Here is a 20,308-nt window from a genome sequence, read left to right on the forward strand (position 1 = left end):
TCCCGCCGGCCGCGCACGCGCAGCCACCGCCACCCCCGCGCGGCATCCTGGGATAGCGCCCGCCGCGCGCACGTCTTCCGGCGCCGGCGCAGCGGATTGGCTCTCCGCGGCGGCCGCGGGGGAGGGCGGGAAGGGGGCGAGCGCGGGCCGGCGCCCCGCAGGCGCTGAGCTCGCGCTGCCCCCCCCCGGGAAGCGGCGCGCCGCGGCCGGCCCGCAGGACGCGCCCCCAGCCCCGCTTCCCTGCAGCAAAGCAGCGCACGCACGCTTTCTCGCACTTTCCTTCCAAGTTTATTTTCGTTTAGGCCCTCGGGCGATAGAACCGGGCGGAAAAGAACACGCGGACCAAAACCCAATGAAAGAGAAGCTGACCAACAGTAGCCAAAACCGGCCAGGATAAAAGCGAATAGGGCAGAGCACCGGCTCCCACCAGGACCGGGAGCAGAAGAGCTAGGGGTGAACTACCGTTTTCCTTGTTTCCATCACAGTAAGACTCGCAGGATCGAGCAGCCTTTCAACTGTCCAAGAGGAAGGACTGCACAATACTGTGAAGGGATTGGCAGAACTCTGGAGGGGGTTATTTCAGTATACGAAGGCTGGCCAACTCTTTGACAGATTGCTCAAATTCAGCACAGATGTTAATTTAGACCTTCTGCTTGTGAAATAAGAGAAGCAAAGACTTGACTTCAGCTTAAATGCCTCTAGAACAACATGCCCATAAAGATTTATAAAAATACGCTGTGAACAGAGTACGTCAGAGTCTCAAGTACTTCAGTCCCCCCCCCTTTTTTTTTTGTTAAGTTTTCAATCATCCTCCTGGTCTTGCACTGTGATGGAAAGTCATTCTTACATGTATGGCATACAACTGAAAGATTAGCAATTGGGAACATAAACATTTTCGAAACAGCCCAAATACATATCAGTAAACCAAAGAAAGTGAGTATTCTGAGATACAAGTCAAACTTCCAGTTTCACACAGTTCAATACAGATATTGCAAATGTTTAAATAACGTCTAGTACAAGCACATCACTAACAGCCTAGAAAAATTAAAAGCTCTGGGAGCACATTCTGAGTCAGAATTTTCTACCACTCATTTAGCAGTAAGTATAAATAACAATGGCTTTATCTTCCTAGCTACATTGTTCTAGTTCAAGTATAGTGAAGCACTTATTCTAATAACCAAAAAAAAGTTTTTCTTCAACAAATGAAATACTGTTACAACCTAAAGTGAACAGGGACATTTTAAGATTAATAAAGGTCAGTGTCCATCATGCTTTTGTTTCAAAAGTCATTACAGGGTCATAGATAAAACCATAGCACAGAAGCAACATCTTCCGGTATGCAACCAGCTTATGCCATTATAGACAGTAAGTCAGCAAGCATGAAGATACAAATATTCCACTGGTAGGAGAAAAGATCTGACTGTGCATGCTTTCCTCCCACATCCCAGATTCCAGTTTGACATTCACGGCAGTAAAAAGCAAATATTTTGTCTTCTTAAAAATGTATTTTCCTGTGATGGCAGATTTCCCAACTGGAAGACACTTCTGGTTAATGTGCAAGGTACAGAGCAAAATGTTAGTCATGCATTTTTATTTACAGATACCTATAGAGAATTTATGTTAAGAAATGAAAATTCTTCTGTTTTTAATGCATTTTATAAGAAAAGATTGCTTCTCCCCAGTGCCACTGGTTTGCTATATGAATAGTCTGAAACAACTGAAGTAACAGTTGATAATTTAGCTTCAATTGTAAGAAATTTACTGTAACATTCCAATATTGCAAATACACCACCTTAAGTAAAGTGTTTGGTGCCCAAACACTTGTGGTATTTCCTCAGTAAACAGATGTATAATTCTCAATTAAATTAGTTGAAGTCCTATATAAAGCAATGGTTATAGCTTGCTAAGTAAATGCTATAAAGCTAGCATACAAATTAACCTTAACAAACTTTGCAGTAATATCAGAGGCATGGCCTTATTCCCCCTCTGCCTACAATACACATGCATACTTAATATTTTGATTTTCAAATGTTAGAGAAAGCACTTTAAGGATATGTATGAGTTAGAAAAAAAAAAAAAAAGAAAAAGCCAAGAGGAGTAGTAGAAAATGCATTTTATTTATATGGAAAAGGCTACATTTTGATTTGTAAAAGGCCTGTGAGAACGTTATGTCACCCACAGGGAAAAATCAGTTGTGAATAGCAACAAAATGGTTACATATCTTTCTATATAGCAGTGCAATTAGTTCACATTGCAATAAAATTAAGTCAAGTATGCAACAGAATCAAAACCAAGTGTTTCTCCATAATCAGCGTGCTAGGAATTACAGTGCAAAGATCGTTTTAGGTTTTAAGAAATCTGCAGTCAGTCTCTAGAATATCCTAACAGGTGGGATACCCCAATTATTTTCATTACTAGCAGTTGTATCTTGTCAACACTGTGCATAAGAAAGTAAGTCTAAAATAAAGTGACTTACATAGTAAATAAAATATTTAGTCTATACAGTAAAAAAAAAAAATACAAATTATATAAGTGAACTAACAAAATGAAGATTGAACACACTTGTGAAACAGACAACATCTAAGAGACACACATACAGTATTTATCACGTAAAAACAGCTACTTTTCCCAGCAAAAATAATTTGGTTGCTTTACAACTGCATTATGGATCTTGTAGTCTGAAGATGCAGATGTCCAACTCTTAAAAACCATAATAAATGTCTTCTGCAAGCATACAAAAAAAGATAAATACTCTTGGCACAGTCATAACGTTATTTTTCAGAAGCTTGTTTTCCCTTGTTCCAGAAACACACTTACACGGGTTAAAAAACAAAATGGGGGAAAAAAGCGCATCATGGTACTCTGAAACAGTAAACTGTGCTCCATTTCCTTCTAATTTGAAAAAAAATAGAATTTACAGTACTCTGTAGTATATGAAAAAGTCTTCACAAGCTTACATTGCATATTTCTGAGTCCATTCTCTTGCATGTCTGTTGTATCTGTACGTGCAGAAAGAAGGCATTATAGTGAAGATCTGTTAGTGACACAATGACAATGCCCACGTATTTGCTTAATACAGATATTACTGAGCCTATCACTTCTTAGGATTGATTCATATAATGTTAAAAGTCTAAAAGCCAAATAACACATACCCACTGTATGTTCAGCTTCTAAGGCTTCTAAGACTTATCCAAAGAATTTTGACTCAAGCTCAGAGCAGTCTTAGGTTTTAATATAGGTTTGTATAAAAATGCATATCAGTGCGCATATCTCACTTGTATTTCACAGAGAGTTCCCTTACTTGCACATTAATAGGAATTTGTTGTTGATTATTCCTAAATGTGTATGCAATCTCACAATGTTTTCTTTCATAGCATAAAATTCAGTACAATTAACCGATTTTTGAAAGAATGGGGATGGAAAGCTTTTTGAGGAAACTTGTAGTTATTTGCATTAATTCTGAAAGAGAGGCTTTTTTCTTATTATTCTCCTTTCTGTACTGCCATCTGAACTTAAAAGAAAAATTTCTCAAAAAAAAATGTGACTAGATTTTAACTCTTGGGTCTTTTCCTTCTGGCATGAAGCTAACTAGCACTCCCACAGGTAAGTGTTCTCAGAGAATCAGTAACCATCCCTTCAGTCCTTACGTTTGCTACATTCCACTCTTCAGGCTAGCTTAACCTTCTTCTGGGTTCTTCAAATGAAACACTGAAAAGTTCTCATCCTCCGAACTATTTCTTGAGTTCAGTGTACCAAACTACATATTACTGGTGTTGCTAAGAATATGCTACCACACAAATCTTTGTATTTTTAGTATATGCTAAAAAAATACCAAGATGCTCATATATAACAGCTATACCTTTCATTTCCCAGATCTGAGATAAGATTAAAAAATTAATACATGATTATCATAAAAAGATAAGCGCTTTAGTCAAGAATTTCCCATTCTCTGTATATCCCACAACGATTAAGTTCCTAGTTTTGGAGATGGAGAAGTATGGCTTCTTCACTTCAGTCACAAACAGGAGGCATGATGGCTGAAAGCAGTATTGAATAAGCAGATAGGCAGAGGCTGAGGCACATCCTCAACTTTAAAACTATTTGCCTTGCAGTGCAGGCCACAGAGTTCAAGCCCTTCGGAAGTGGAGTACATGACTGAACTGTATCAGACATAGAACTGTCAGAAAAAAAGGCCATTTTAATAATTCTCACTCTGGTCAAGATGCTCATTCCGAATACTAGATCACAGACTTCCATCAAACTTCTACCTCATTCCTCTATCCAGTCCTCAAGGTTAAAGCAATACTTAAATCTTCATGAGCTGTGATACGTGATGAACTATAAGCCATTTCCATACATCTCAACAAGTTCTTCAATGGCTCAGTACTAAAAAACACCAGATCAGCAATTCTTCTGGATATCACACAAAAATTCCAGAGAATATGAAACAGGGAGTCTAACAATTGAAACAGCTAACAGCAATTTTACCAAAAAACAGCCTAAGTGCCAAGGATAAAATAACCTGCCCCAAACTAAATTCATGACAATTTCAGCAGCATCTGACAAGAAGTCAGATAATCAGTGGTGTTTAGGCTACTCATGAATGCATTGCATGGCTAGGACTAATTTCGTGTTGAAGCCACCAGAAATTTTGTGGTGGAATCATTTTGGGAAAGGTTATTTCATCGTTGGTAAATCAGGACTCACACTGGATGTGGCTGGAAAACCTTAGAACCTCCTACCCTTTGTTACTGTCCTAACTTGATCTCTCCATTCAGGCTTCCTTACTCTCACACACACCTAGGAAAGCATCAGGCACAAAAATGCTGTTAGAGAAGATAGTTCAGGCCATACTGGTAAGATTACATCCTGGATTGTGCTCAAAATACCTAAAGCAGCAGAGTTCCGCAGAATCTCCCAGTAGTAAGCAGAGTAATTTTTCCTTCCTGGATCACTGGATCTGTAACCTTTTTTATGCATAAAGTATAACTTTTAAGCTTGGGGGAAATAAATAAGCTGATATACCAGCAGAAAGCAGCAAAGATACAAAATCACTCAGAAGTAATATTTTCTCCATGCACCCCTTCAGAAACCATGCAGTCTAATCTGCAGAGTAAGAGGCCTGAGTTTCCAGCCACCCACATCTGCAACGAACTCTCAAGAAATCAATGCCTAAGTTTGCTCAGCTATCCACAGACATCACTACTCAAAGTCTGAGTGCCCAGAGGAATCATTCTCTAGAAGCACCGCTCTGGAAAGAAACGTCATTATGCCAAAGCACTGGACTTGCTAGTGACCGTTAAATCCTGCTATCTGATTTCTGTGAGGGTTCAGCCGTGGACGTAGTTATATCACAGCATTTCAAAACCCTCCTTAGGAGTGACGTACAACAGGAAGAAGTCAGCAAGCATCAAAACTGAACTTTGGCAAATCCAGGTGGTTCCACACTAGAAGTAAAAGACCCAAGAATAGAAGTTTCCATCAGTACAATACTTCTAGAGTTAAAACTTTGGGATCAAAACTGATTTTGATTTGAGAAGTACATAATACTTCAGTTATATGCCATCCATGTTACCTTCCCAGTACTAGAAACTTCCCACAATTTGTGCAATTGTTCCAGAAAGTAGAAAGAGGTTCTTTTTCTCTGTAAGATGTTGCAATTCACAGTATATGTGACACTAACACTAAAAAAAGCTGAATACTAGCCTATGCTACATTTATAAAACTGTGTCAAATCATATGTTCCACAGTTCACATCTAACTTTTTACCAAATGCACAAGTTCTACAACTGGAGGGCCACTATAGCAACAAATAATTTATATTTAAAAAGGGATTTCTTCAGGCAACAAAAAAAAGAATATAAACATTCAATGTCACAGTGTGAATGTTTTGTGCAACTTTAAATACAAAAAATGAGTATCCAACAGTTGCCTGCTTGCCATTCCACGTATAGATATCTTCAAGATTTAAACATCTAAACCTTTATACTGTAAAAATCTATGAAAAGAGTATCTTGGAAAGGTAAGGTAGAAGGTTGTATTCCAGATAAGCATCTGTAACTACCACGCACACACAAAATATGCATATCTATGTTATACTCACTTTTCCTTGTCTGACTTGTAGATCTGTGCAATATCTGGTACTAAAGGATCATCTGGATTAGGATCACAAAGTAAGGAGCATATGGACAATAAAACTAAGAAAGAAGAAAAAAAGGGACACTAGATCAAACAAGTTAGTTTGCTTTATTTCTACAGATCTATAATATATTCCAATACACTGAAGTCGGGGGGGGGAAGGGAGCAGAAGGTTGGAAAGGAATAGTTCTTGATTATACAAGACCAGGACTATCTTTTTTGATCACTAACCTAGACAGCTTGCAACCCATGTACCTTTTGTAATGACCTCTCTCCCATGCTTTGATCTATGAACATTAAACCAACTACAGACTATATAGTTCCATGTGAATATTTGATCAGCCTAAGCTCCCTTCCACCTCCAATTATTTGTCATTAATGTTACACTACCACACAGCATTAGATTTGTGCACATCCCTCCCCACTTCTGTGCTGACATTTATTCTCTCCTGCACATCAGTATTTCATTCAATTCAATCCAAATATGACTTCCATGTGGGGGATACTTCTACTGAAAACTCAGAGGTTTCATTTAGTCCTAAATGCTGACTGCTAGGCTAGATATAAATGCCAACTCTCATTTCTAAGTGCCTTCTAATTAACTGGAAACAAGATGATTTTTGCTCCGCAATACAAACAGCCAGTTTCTGCGGAGAGCTGGTGTCAACAACACACAAGTCATGCCTTCAGCAGCTAAATAAGGAGTCTTAAACTTAATTTTACTCAGCTTCCGAGATTACTGCACTTGATGGCATGCATGGGCAGCAGCTGCTTTTCTAAGAAAGTATAGCAAACGCACTTGCATAGAACAGTTTTTTTTGGACAGACAATATTTTCTTGCTTGCTTGCACACCAAACAACAACTAAACAAAACAATGACATTGTTCTTAAAAGATGCATAATTTAGGGAGCTCTTAAGCACCTAAGCAAGACATGATATTGTTTAAAACTTTGTGTCATCTGACAATTTTCTGTAGTATGACTGAGAGTATGGCTAAGCATTCTGAACGTAAGAAAAGCAATGATAGTACTCACATTTTAAGCAGCTTTAAGTATGACAAAAAGCCTCCAACAAAAGAACTGCCTAACTATAATCTCCATATTGCAAGAATCACCCTGACACTGAAGTAACACACACACACACAACACACACACACGGTATCATACGCAATTGCATAAATTCATTAGCACACCTGTGCATTTACCTTTAGATACAGTTAGAGCTGGTGACCACTGTGATCTCAGGATATCAAGACAGATGCTCCCATTGCTGTTTATGTTTGGATGGTATATTTTTGTTGTAAAAGCAATCTAGAATTCAAAACAAAACAAGATGTTAACATCGCATCCTGTTTATTACAGTTTGAATCCTAAAACTGTCTCTTTGACTCCCAGTCATACTAGATTTGCCATACCCAACACATTCTATTGTATAATCTCTCATCCCATCGCTCACTTTTAGGATTCAGTCATATCTATTCGTTCACTACAAACATGTACCCTAGTGCTGGCCTTTCTGGTTTTAGCTCCCTGAAGTGAGCCCCAAACACTAAGAAATTGAAAAAAAGCCCTGAACTAGAACTTGCATAACTTCAGAGAGAAAGAACTTACCTTTGGTGGTTTGAAAGGATAGTCTGTTGGAAAGTGTACTGTGAGAAAAAATACTCCTCCTTGATACGCACTATCTGGCTGAAAAAACAAAACAAAAAAAAAAAATTAACACGTCTCAGGTATTTTGGCGCTTCACTTCTGAATGCAGAGAACCTCCCAAAGATGCAAGTATTTTAGAAAATTCCTTTTCCCCACACCCAGTACACAGCCCTCTCAACAGGCTGTGTACTGGGAAGGCTCAGAAATGATGCTGAAGGACTGGCGTCCTCCCACTGGCCTGTGGAGCCAACCACAGTTACTACTGCAGCAGCCCAACACAGCTACTGAGTGCTGCCTTCCTCAGGGAGAGAAAGCGAGTGAGCAGTGTTGGACTGGTGGAGTAACAAAGCTGCTGATCCTTCCGCTCCAAACTACCTCCCCTCCTCATTTTCTGGGCTGCAAGGTACTCCTGGAGCTTAGCTCCAGGGCATCAAGGGAAACACAAAACCCAGAGCAGGTCTTTCAGATCCTGCCTCTGTGTGATATCACAGCTTCTCTGCTGTATTCAGGATCTTCCACCACCTTTAAGCTACAAATATACTTACCTCAAGAAGTGGTTTCTCTTTGCAGATGCAAAGAGTAGGACTTTCCAACATAATTCAGTTGATCATGGTGACATCAGGGAGTTTTAAAACACACAACATCTTTGTGACCTGTACAAATCTGTGAACATGCATTTTGTTAGAGAACATGTGCACAGGTTTATGTCCAGGTTGCACACAGTTAGCAGAGAGAAGTAACTTTGTTGCAGTCATCTGTTGAGGACACCTTTCCTTCCTATTAATTACAAAAAGGAGGGAAAGTCTCAACTCTAAATGATGGAGAGCAAACCTGTAATTTCTGATTACTGGGAGAGAAAGAATGTCTTTCATTACTTTGATAAGTTTAAAACAGCCATGTAGAGACCCAGCCTCAGCAAAGCTGTCGAACATCAAGTTTTTGGTTTTCTTCAGGGAGAAAAGGTGGCCTGTTTCTAAATGAAAAGTTGACTATAGAAACAAGCAAAAGTTACAGCTTCGAGAGGAATGTAATACACAAAGCCACAAATGGTTCATTTTAAGATAAGTCTTCCTATGCACTCAAAATGCAAACAGTGTTGCAATGTAAGACAAGTTATATATAGTGTTGCTAAGAAGTCTGCATTAGGTAACACCAGAAGAGATTGCCACTGTGCTTCCAATTAGGTTTGAAAGCAGTGCTTGCATGCATAGTAAATGGATTTGTCAAAGTTAAAGCAAGCTGAAGATCAGACAAGTTCAGTGTCAGAGAGAAGGTAATGTGAAGCCATGCTGTGTTTGGCAGGTAAAACATAAAAAACAAACTGATGATGCCCAAAGACAAGAGAGGTTATCCTACATCCATACATCAGAAATGAATTCTGAAAGTAAGCTTTAACTCTATGCTCCCCTCAGTTCTTCAGGAAATATACAGAAAGTACATCTGATTTTCTCATCAAAAAAAAGGATAACATGCTGATAGCGTGGCTTTTCTTTTTGGCAGATAAGGCTGAGAAAGGCTGGCAAGAGATTCTCACTCTTATCCAAAACCAAAGAAATCTAAGGAACCTGAAGGGAAGAAAAGTACATTTTGCCCTACAGGATACTAAAGGTGAACTGCAAACTGGACAAAAAGAGAGAGACGCTTAGTTGAGATTTATGTGCTAGTATTCCCCTTATTCGGGTCACCAGGTCATTCTGAAAGAGACAAGCAGCCCATAAGCTTTTCTTAACTCCATATTCTTTACTGTTTTGCCACTAGCCCTTATGCAGTGCAGAGGGACAAGGGCAGAATGACCCAATGAAGCAACAGTTAGTAAAGAACAACGGCACAATTTTTAGTATCCCATAAAAAAGCTTGTCACAAACAGCTGAGTTGCTGCTAGGCCATTGAAAAGCCAGGCAACAGGCTCCAGCAGTTCACTAGTAAATTAATAACTCATCTTTCATTGACTCAAAGGAGTTGTGCTGAAGATGCTGAAACACTGTCTCAATGCAGACACAATTCGATTTTCTGCAGCATGTGAGGCTGTATGTCACATGATTAAGTACTGCCTCAAATTTCCAAGTCACTGCCTGAACCAGAAACTCCTCTTTTCAAGTTAGCAAGAAGTCCAAAAGGAAAAGAGTAGGAATACAAACTTACCATGGTATTGATAAATATCCCATCCCTCAGGTCATGCTCCTCTTCATTCTCTTTACTGAAATCCTTTTCAGGACTCCTTTACCACTTCTTAAACATTCCTACCCTTTCTTACATAATTTCTTTGAAAAGAGTCTTAAGTCTTTAGAGATCTCCCTCAGCCTGAGGAATGCAGGCTTTTTTCTTGTAGAAACCAAAAGCACTCACAATTGCTGGATTACAGCTCCCAAAAGTCAACTGTTTTCGGCAGAGCTACCTCGCGACTATCAAATCAGCTCCAACTATCTGAAAGCCCACACATCTCCTTGAGCAACATCTTTCTTGTTTACGTTCATTAACTTTTACATTGGATTACATCAATTATTCCTCCTTTTGCATGGATGACTCTTCCAGAATTGTAATAATTGTCTTTGGAAAGCAAGCTTTTCAGTTCACAGTACACTGTCGACAATAAACATCTCTGATTTCAGGTACAAGAGGAGGGATTTTTGAAGAGTTATAGAAAGAAACTACTACCACATTACTAAAAACAGCAACAATGACACCCCAAATCTTTAACGTGCACAGGGCACAGCTGAATTTGATTGTCACATTTACATACACCCTGAATGAATCCTTCCATAATCAAAAGGAAAACAAGGTCTACTTTTCTAAAGGGTATGAATTATATACTTACAGGTCCCATAATAGTTGCTTGCCAATGAAACACTGAAAGTCAAAAAGATACAATGATGAGAGTTCTTCTGAGCTTGCGCTTAACTGAAAAAAAAAAGGTCAACTGTAGCAATACACTATGAAGAGCTTACGGTCATCTCCAACAGGTCCAGCAGAACAGTGGGCTGGTGGGTCACGCTGCAGATCACTTAGTTCCTGTAAGGAACATACAAATATTTAAACACATCTATGTAAACTAAAGATCACGTAACATCACTTCCAAGAGTGAAAACACACTAAATAGACTTAATGAAATAGAGCTGAAATGTTTTTAAAGAAAAACAGAATGTGAAGTGCCCTTCAATATGAAAAGAACTTTAATGGGTAAAATCCAGTAAGACAATATTATGCTACCAATAGCTGAAAGTACAACAGTCATAATCAAGTTCATAATAAATTGGATCTACAGAAATTTCACCGTAAAGGCAGGAAAAAAAATGAAGAAAAATGAAGGGTTAATCAATTTCTCACTAAGCTCACTGCTTAATTTAGAAATTGTTGGGCTAATCTGACTGTTGCTTTAGCTTCTGATTTTACAAAAGCTTCTTGTACTGGTCTAATCTGTATATATTAGCTAAGTTAAACTAGCTCATAAAGTGCTTGCAATTTTCCTAGAAACAGAATATGAATGTATCATGAAAGTTCTTAAGTAAACTAGAAAAACAAAGGAAAAATATTAGTGTAACACTTTATTTAATGTACCTTAATTTAATTCTCCACATAATCTTTTTTAAAAATTATTTCTAAGAAAACTCAAGAACGTTGACATTTTAGAGAAGCATTCAGAATAGTTTCTGCAGCTCATCTTATTTCTTTTACAGAAGTCTATACAGCCTCAAATAACTTAAAATTATTACTTAATTATGCACAAACATCACAGCTTTTTGTTCAATTAATCATCACTATATCAAATACAAGACAAGCCAGGCATTAATGCTGGTTTGTTTTCTTTGTCTAACTCTCTATGTTACTTTATGTCTAAACTTTCTCTATACTAAGAACAAGCTACTTACTTTTTCCATTTCCTAGTCAATAGGAACTCTGTTGCTCTAAGTTTAATGGTTACGTGTAAATATTTCTATTGAAATAACCTAAAAGAATTGCTCTAAGTCTATGTTCCTAAGCCACTCAACTGATTACTCAGGACATATACCTTTAAGTCAACTACAGAAATAACGAGGTCTGCAAATATCTCCTTGAGTTTAGCTTAAGGAATAGCAGTGAAAACATCTCCAAACAAAAATCATTAATCAAGACAACTATTTCCAATAAATAAATAAATAAAGGTTTAAATTGGAGCAAAGTCTGTTTAACTTAGAGTAAAATTCACGAATATACTGTGATCAGACCTAATGTACAGTTTGAAGGGTTAAAACTCTGTAGTCAACTGCAGGGATGTATTCATCCAATTACAGCATCCAGTAAACAGTTCAACTCACATAGTACTTCAAGGCATCTCATTTCCCAGGAAACAAGGTGCAAATGCTTGGCACCTAAATTCAGCTACACTTTTTACAGGTCCCCTCCTGCTCTTGAATTTAAGCAAATGCACTGCCACAAATCTTCACCCAGTTAGTAGAGTAGTAAAACACTATTTGCTCTGAAGTTACTCCTCACAAACTTTGTGATTGAAATATACAGTTCTTCGACATAGGGAAATAGCTCAAGTTGCTAACTAGTTTTATCCATCTGCCCCAATTTTATTCTGTTGGTGAAATCATATGCTATTCCAGAAACAACACTCCAGGCTAGACTTTAACCAACAAAAGCAATAGCAAAAGCCTTTGAAAGTGCAGTTTCCCTTTTAATCTGAGGATTCAAGTTTCACTGAAGGAGTGATATAGAGAACCAGTAATCCAGGCAAAGCCAAGTCACTGCCAGTGCAAAAAGGGAATCAACAAGTCTCAAATTTCCAGGAGTCATGAGAGTTGCAGCAAGCAGCAGCAGAGCAGTTACAACCACTGTCTACTCTATTTTGCAACTGAAGACCTAACCCAAAATAAGATTACATTTTGTACAGATGCCAAAGAAATGTCACCTGCACGATACTGCTAGCTAAAGTGAAGAACTCAAAGCCTGAAATCAAGTGTTTTATAGCAGTTATGAATGACCACTAAATTAACTGCAGTGATGGAAAAAACGTGTAGCCTAACTCCCCAGAATGTCTATAACTTGCACAAACATTTCCTTAGGCATGTGTGAACATTACTACAGCTGCTAGACAAGCACTCAACAGTTCTGCAGTCTAAAATGACATTTCTAGTTGTTAGCTGCTTTCTCATGCACACTCAAAAAAACATACAAATTGCTTTTTCATTCATATATACATGTGCACTTCAAAAATGAGAGCAGTATTCACGGATACATTAAGAGAGCTTAAGCAGATGGGAAAAATAAAGCCTGATCCTGACAGAGCAAATTTAGGCCACATTTTCCAGTCATGAGAAATAATGTACTGAAGTTCATGTGGTTTAAAAAAACAAATAGTAACAAGATCAAACCTTTTAAGTTGAATTTGACAGAGAACATTTTGAGGCTTTATACACTGAAGCTCAGATCAAGCTATGATAAAAATCAAAGAATGATTTTGCTTTATACTATCAGAGTAATGATACTGGCTAAGCTTCACACTCAAAGCAAAATTATCCTGAAAGCTGTAAGATTTAGGCTTTAGGCTTCCCTATATCTTTTGAAAAGCTGTAAGGACATCATCAGAATGTCCCTTATGAGTCAGGCTGACCACTGACATGTCCCTGTCCAGAGCTGAACACTATAAAATAGCTGAGTGTAAAGATTCTCTTGTGTAAGTAGAACTACGTAAACTGCTTCACAACTTTATATACTGGCAAGAGAAAGAGCTGTTAATTCCATGAATTCTCTACACAAAACAGCAAATGTACTCTTCACAAGAAAGAAAACCTTTCCGTGTCAAGGTACAAGGCTGACGAGCTACAAAACAGAACGAGCTGAAGCCTCATTGAGAAGTGCAAAAGAACTGCATGTAAGGCTAACTGATTAGACCATCAACACCAAAAACATTCCTATAATTTTCAGTCAGCTGTTTCTGGCCTTTCTATCCATGTTTTATGGATTATCATCTTGCTGCTGCACTGTGCATGCCCGGTTGCTTGCCTGCACTGATATTTTTAGTCATTGGTAAAGAAAATGCTGGTGCAAGGCTTTGATGTAGGTAGGCGATTGAACAGGATCTACACCTCAAAGCAGTGCAGGTTCTGCTTCAAAAGAGAGAATCAGCACTGTGGTTTACAGCATCCACCAGTGCAACATCTCTTTAATGAGCATATGCAAAAACACAGCATAAAAGCATCTATCAGGAACTCCAACACATGCCAAAATTTATTCTGTTCTGCAATATTTTTCTTTGCTTGAGAATATTAGAAGATTGATTCCTATTAGCATCCCTATTTCTGTACAAAGTTATCATGGCCTTTCTGGGATAAAGCACTAATTTTATACCTCTAACTAGTCACAATGAATGGGCGCAACAGTGAGCTTTTTGTCATGTTTAAACCACCAAACATCAGCAGAACACAAAAGCAAATGGGACTGATCAAGTATAGCTAATACAGTAATATTAATGATACAAATGTTAGACAATTACTAGTGGAGATGGATACAGCTAAACCTCCAACTTATCACCTTTCACTGCACCATATCCACATTAGAATGAACAGTTCTGAGGACAGCATGAGACAAAAATAATAAAAAAAAAAACAATCAAGTTTAGCAGATAATTAAAAAAAGTTTATATATTCCGCAGGAAGTTATACGTGCTAAAAATACTGTCGCATATGCAGCCCATCACTCATTGTCACAGTTTACCATCTTTATACTCTTAAGAAATTTATGCTATATTAAAGAGGTGCCAGGAAAGCTTTTTGCTTCAGAACTCTGGAAGGACCAATTAAACAGTTAATATACTTCAATAGCAGTCAGAGTTTTGTCCTAAAAAAGCTACCGGAACAAGATGAAAAGGATGCTTTGATAACAGGAGGATAAGCATCCTTATCATAGTACTCATGGACACTCACTGCCTATCAGCCCCCAAAATATCTCATTTATTTGCAATTCTTAAGAGAAAAAAAAATCAGAAAAAAAGCCTAGAGGCTATCAAAAGACTGAAATCAATGGCAGGCAGCATCACTAAAAGCTACTTTAATTTTCTAAGATACATGCAGCCACAACTAGTGCCTCTTTTTCCTGCCCCATTACTTAAAACAGAGGTTTTTAAACCTGCCAGCTATGTTCTTCATTTCTTGCACAAAATGCACTGTAGACCACAGACTTGCTTCTTTACAATTCCATACATACACTGCTGCTATAAGATTAATGGCTTTTGGAATCATCTGTCCAAAAAGCACCTAAAGGCAGAGATCATGCTCAAAGACTAGTTAAGGTGTCTCTGTTCTGCATTAATCTGGTAAAGGTAAAGCAAACAAATATTTATCAGAACATTTCTCAAATAGACAGTAAAGTTCTATGACTAGTATACATTCTATTTTTATATATTGCTTTAATGCAAAAAATATTGCTGCAGTATCACAGCCGAAGTTTTGAAAGCAAATTTAAATATTTCACATTATGGCTCCCAAGAAGTTTCCTCAGTGCTTATTACCATCCAAAGAAAGAACGCAATAGTTTAAAATCCCAATTTAAGCCGCAAGTGTTGACAAAATTTTATCTGAGTTTACAGTAACAAAAGTTATTTTCAATCTATTTTGTTATTTCAAAAAGATTCGTGTTGATACATTCTGTTAGTGTAGGGCTATACAAAATACACATCGAAACAAACAGACAAGTAGTTCAACGGCATATTTAAATGTTTGAATGCTTCTTTTCTCATTGAGTTGTGGGAGAAAAAACAATCAAGCACTATGCACTAACAGGAAAAAAAAACAGCTATTTTTAAATCAGGCTTCAAATGTGTGAGAATATAATTTGATGCTGTTTTCAAAAGCAACTCTTCTAACCAAACGAGTCCAGGGCTTTTTATGCTTGTGAGAGCAAGTGAATACCATTTTTGCACATTTCTCCAAATTGTCTGAACCACTAACAAATAGAAGAAACTGCATTCCCACTATTAACATGAGAAGAGCACCAAGAAGTAATGGATTTACAACTAAAGTATATTCTCAACTGTGCTAGTGAACCAACAGCGTAACAAGCTGACAATTAGACATGTAAACAAAGAATTATGAACAGAAACCTGAAGAAAATGGTTCTCCACAGGAATGACAAATAGAACTAAGCTAAAAAACAACTTATATAACCTGAGAGCCTGAACATTTTCTACTTAGCACAGCAACAATGGCATCTCAATTTTCAGAGCTGGTAACAGTAAAAAGGCTTCTTTGCGGAATATCCTCTCCCAAATAATTAAAAACCTATACTATTTGCTTCTTTCTCATAATTTGCAGCAACTGGAGTTTACAATGGCCACAATAATGAGGATTATTCTTTCAGTGGAATCTCACAGACTACACAGAAGCCGCTCCTACCCCAAGGAGCTTCCATTCTGTGTAAAGTATACAGGGCAATCTAAGGGTTTTCTCAGCACAGAAACATATTGCCTCTCTTTCAAAGGGCAAAGCAAAGCACTGACAAGGTAAACCGATACAGACTCCTCAGCTTAAGATGAATTAGAAACTCTAGTCCTGGTGAACTCCGAGATGAATTTGTCACGGAGCTGGCAATCACTGCTATGCTTAGGCAGCAAGAGTTCATGTCCTCACTGCTATTCCACTCTCAGTGCTGATCTAGAAACACCTTCATGTGCAGTATCAGCTGTTTATTAGTTATGTAGTTGTGTTATGCTAGGGAACTGTCTAAAAATTAAACACCTTTTTATTATTAAACACCTTTTTATTAGTATCTTCTCACTGAAGTCTGCAAGTTGTACACCTTCAAAGAGTCGCTTCTCAAAAGACAATACTGCAAGGCAGATGAATGAAATAAAGGATGAAATGACACACAACATAATGGCAAAATTAGCTAGGAGCCCCAAGCAATACAAGACAACGTATGCTAACTTACTAATGTTCACTGTGTGTTGCAGCTCTGGTTCCTCAGTTGATGCTACCATCTTGACCACACAAATCATCAGATACATTGTGAACAAACACTCAAGCTCACTACTGCAATCTCATAGCTATGTTAGAATACAATTCTGAACCACTGCATGCACATGCAAGCTTAACCAGAGGCAGTACGTCTCGACTGACAAGTTCCCAAGGAATACCATCGTGCTTGTTCTCCAAAAAGAGTTCCTCTACGCAATTTGTGAAAGCACTAAGTCTTAATGGCATGTCCTCTACTCCAGATTTCATCTCCCTCTACCCTTGAGATGCATCATAACTATCAATCTATACAGTCAAGCTAAAACATCTGGAATTTAGATGGGATAAGCACACCATCACACAAATACACTCCATCTAGCACTAGCTTTTCCAGGCTTGTAACTTTCAAGAAAACCCTACACATTACAGTGACATCAAGATAGTTTGTCTTTACAAACATTTTCCCCCTCATTTTAACTTCCAATTTGAAAGAATTCTATTTCCTTGCCACTGTCCTCTTCCCCAGTAAGGACTTGTGAAGATACTGTTTTGGAGGCAGACTGGCAACCAAGTCCCTCTGGTAGCAGTATCTTCCTACCCTGGAAAGGCAGCCGAGAGCAATAGGGGAAGTCAATAGAAAAAAAAAAAAAGAGAGAGAAAGAAAAGAAATTCAGCAGCAGTCATTTCTGCGCCAAATTAGAAGCAAGAAGTACCTAGCATGGAATCCAGTCTCAACTCTTCAGGTAGCTCCTTCCACAATACTCCTTCAAATTTCAGGCAAAACTATCATGCAGTTGGGAAATCTTATACGACCTTGACTTCAGGATCTCAATCAGAATTTCTTTTTTTCAAATAGCAGAAAAAAAGCTAATAGAGCTAACACAATAAAAATAAATAAAAAAAAACAAACTCTTGGTGCGATGATTTGCTCACAGATTTCACATCTATCCAACATAAAATTTGTAAAATGTCACATTAAAGTAAATTGTGGCTTTACAATACATATGGAAATCTCTAAAGCAGAAAAAGAAGTTACATAAGAAAAGTGATAAAAGAAATAATACAGGAAACAACTCTACTCCACTAGGACCTCATTTGGAAAACCACGAACTATTTATCACTTAATCTGGAAAACACTAGTGAACTACTAGGCTTTCCACCTCCTCCACACCTGTCATCTTAGCAAAAAAAAAAAAAAAAAAAAAAAAAAAAAAAAAAAAAGCTGAACAAGAAAGGGAAAGAGAATGTATCCGGGACAATTCTCTTCTTATAAGCACAAGGATGAGGACATACTCAAAGAAAAGGTAAGAAATTAAAAATCCACAAAAGGCAAAATGTTCACAAAATATGCCAACGCGTGACAGAGCTCACTGCTAGAGAACTGCATCCACTTAATCATATTTGAAATACTAACTATACAAATGTGACATTCCTAACAAATAAATGATTCTAAGTAGCCAAAGTCTCCCTAAATAACTGTGGTACCTACAAAGATATAATAAAATCCGCAGCATGAGACCTGACCTGTGGTAGAAATTCATACAAGTAACTTCTGTATCGCAGAGTATACCAAGGCTGCTCGCTGCAGGGTGAACTGCTCTTTACGCAATTCACCTTCTGTAACGCCTATATATTCAAGCAGAACAAGAAACCACAGCACCGTAGCAGGACCGGGAGAGCCCAAGTGACTAAGCGCTGCGTGAACAGAACAACACATACTTTATAACACAGCCAACACATGAACGGCTAACTAAATGTCTCTGTTTTCTACTCGTAAGGCCTTTTTGTCTCCGCGGCACAACAACCGGTTAGGTCTCCCAAACAAAAGGAGTCGCTCCTCACTTAAAACCCGCCCTTCGGCGAGTATCACCCAAAGCGGGCTACACCCGGAGGTCACCGCAAGCGCCGGCCCCAGGCCACTTCCAACTGTGGGAAAACTTGCGCGCCGCGCGGAAGGGGCCAGCTGAACTGGGCATAACGCAGCCTAACGCTGCCCCTCGGAGGCGGCGGCCGCGAGGGCCGGGCCCCGCGGGGGGGGGGGGGAGGGGGGCCGGTAACGGCTGCGCCGCGGCCAACGGCCGACGCCGGCGGGCAGTGGGGCGGCGCGGGCGCACTCGCCGTGGCGGAGGAGAAAGGGAAGCCGGGGGCGGACGGAGCGCTCCCTTCCCTCCCCAAAGCGCGGCTCGGCCCCACTCACTTTCTGTATGCGCTTCAGCGCCATGGGAGCGCGGGGCGGCGGCGGCGGGCGGCGGCGGCGGTGGGGCGCGCGGCCGGGGCGGGGCGGGGCGAGGCGGGTAACGGCAGCCGCGCGCGCCGCCCGCGCGGGGAGGGGCGCTAAGCGGGGGAGGGGGCGGGCCGAGCCCTTTGTGTCCGCCTTCGCGCGCCGCCAGCGCGGGGCGCGATGGGAAATGTAGTCCTTCGTGTGTGGTGGTTGGGGGTGGGGGGGGGGAAGCGCGGCACCGCCCTCCGTGCGCACCGAGGCCCGGCCCCGGCGTGCGCTGCTCTCCCTCCTTCTGGAGCAGCCCTCCCGCACAGCCGCTCCGTGCTCCTCGACCCCTGTCACCCAACAGCACGCTCTGCCCTTTCAGATTTGTCCCGCAGTAAGTCAGGCCTCTCCATCTTCAGCAGTCTCTGGGGATTAAAATGAAGTAAACCCCCTTTTGGACCTGTTCTGTCAATCTGTGTTATCAATTTATTTCTCTATCTCTGTACTTCAGATTTATCCTATTTAGTGAGCCTTAGAAAAGGCTTTGCTTCAGCCTTTTCCTCTCCACCTGGAAATTCAGTGGGGCAGCTGCAAAACTAACAAAACTAATCAGGCTGTTTACAGTCATCACACAAAAGATGTTTGAAGGTCACATTCTTTGCAGGCACATCGAGATCTGAAGAACAGGAAACTTAATCCCATCAAGCTCGAGAGTTATGGCAGCTGTAGCTGCAGAGCAGTAAGACACAGATGTCATATTCAGATCCCATAGGAAAGCAGTGAGAAGAGGTGTGCTGGCTGACAACACTGCCTAGCAGCTCCCAGTCTTGCAAGCCCTTGACCAGGTGCATATCTCTAATTTATATATTTTAATAAAGATGTAGATTCATATGCCAATACTTGACTCTTTGAGGCTTAAGAAGGGTATCACTCTGAATACTAAAAGCAAATGCCAGCGACAGTACATGAGAAACACTGAACAATCAGCAGGAATGCTCTTCAATTCTGTTTGGCCCAAATGCTACTACTCCTCGGAGATTTTCCTGACGAAAGCCTGATGCTAGCAATACGCCTTAGCTCTGCTGTGCTTTTAAGTCACAAGGTGGTCTTGAAACCACGTGAAAGGGGTGCTGCTGCTGAACGGGCCGATTTTCCTATATCGGAAAAATAGTAACAACAAAAAGCGCCGTTTTCCTTCAGCTCACCCCTCCGCACCTGAGCGGGGAGGGGATAGTCCAGGTACCCCCCCCCCCCCCCCACACACACACACACCCCTCCCCGGCAGCTGGCAGCGAAGCGGGCGACGGTAACACGTGTTCGCGCCCGGCGGTGCCCCGCTTACCTTTAAGGGGCGGGCGCGGCCGCCATCTTACGTGGGGGTGGG

The 20,308-nt window shown here is 39.9% G+C and overlaps 1 protein-coding gene across 1 annotated transcript; it reads right to left on the minus strand.

The window, feature by feature from the left end:
- Nucleotides 1-265: 265 nt before the first annotated feature.
- On the minus strand, nt 266-18,986 carry UBE2D1 (ubiquitin conjugating enzyme E2 D1). The gene is made up of 7 exons (XM_062579659.1): nt 18,916-18,986; nt 10,734-10,797; nt 10,604-10,635; nt 7,750-7,827; nt 7,344-7,449; nt 6,104-6,197; nt 266-2,999 (listed from the first exon to the last, which is right to left on the minus strand). Exons 1-7 carry the CDS (start codon nt 18,937-18,939, stop codon nt 2,954-2,956), a joined length of 444 nt encoding a protein of 147 aa, XP_062435643.1. The 5' UTR covers nt 18,940-18,986; the 3' UTR covers nt 266-2,953.
- Nucleotides 18,987-20,308: the final 1,322 nt, after the last annotated feature.

The sequence above is a fragment of the Rhea pennata genome, chromosome 7 (genome assembly GCF_028389875.1).
Source record: "Rhea pennata isolate bPtePen1 chromosome 7, bPtePen1.pri, whole genome shotgun sequence".
Lineage (NCBI taxonomy): Eukaryota > Metazoa > Chordata > Aves > Rheiformes > Rheidae > Rhea > Rhea pennata.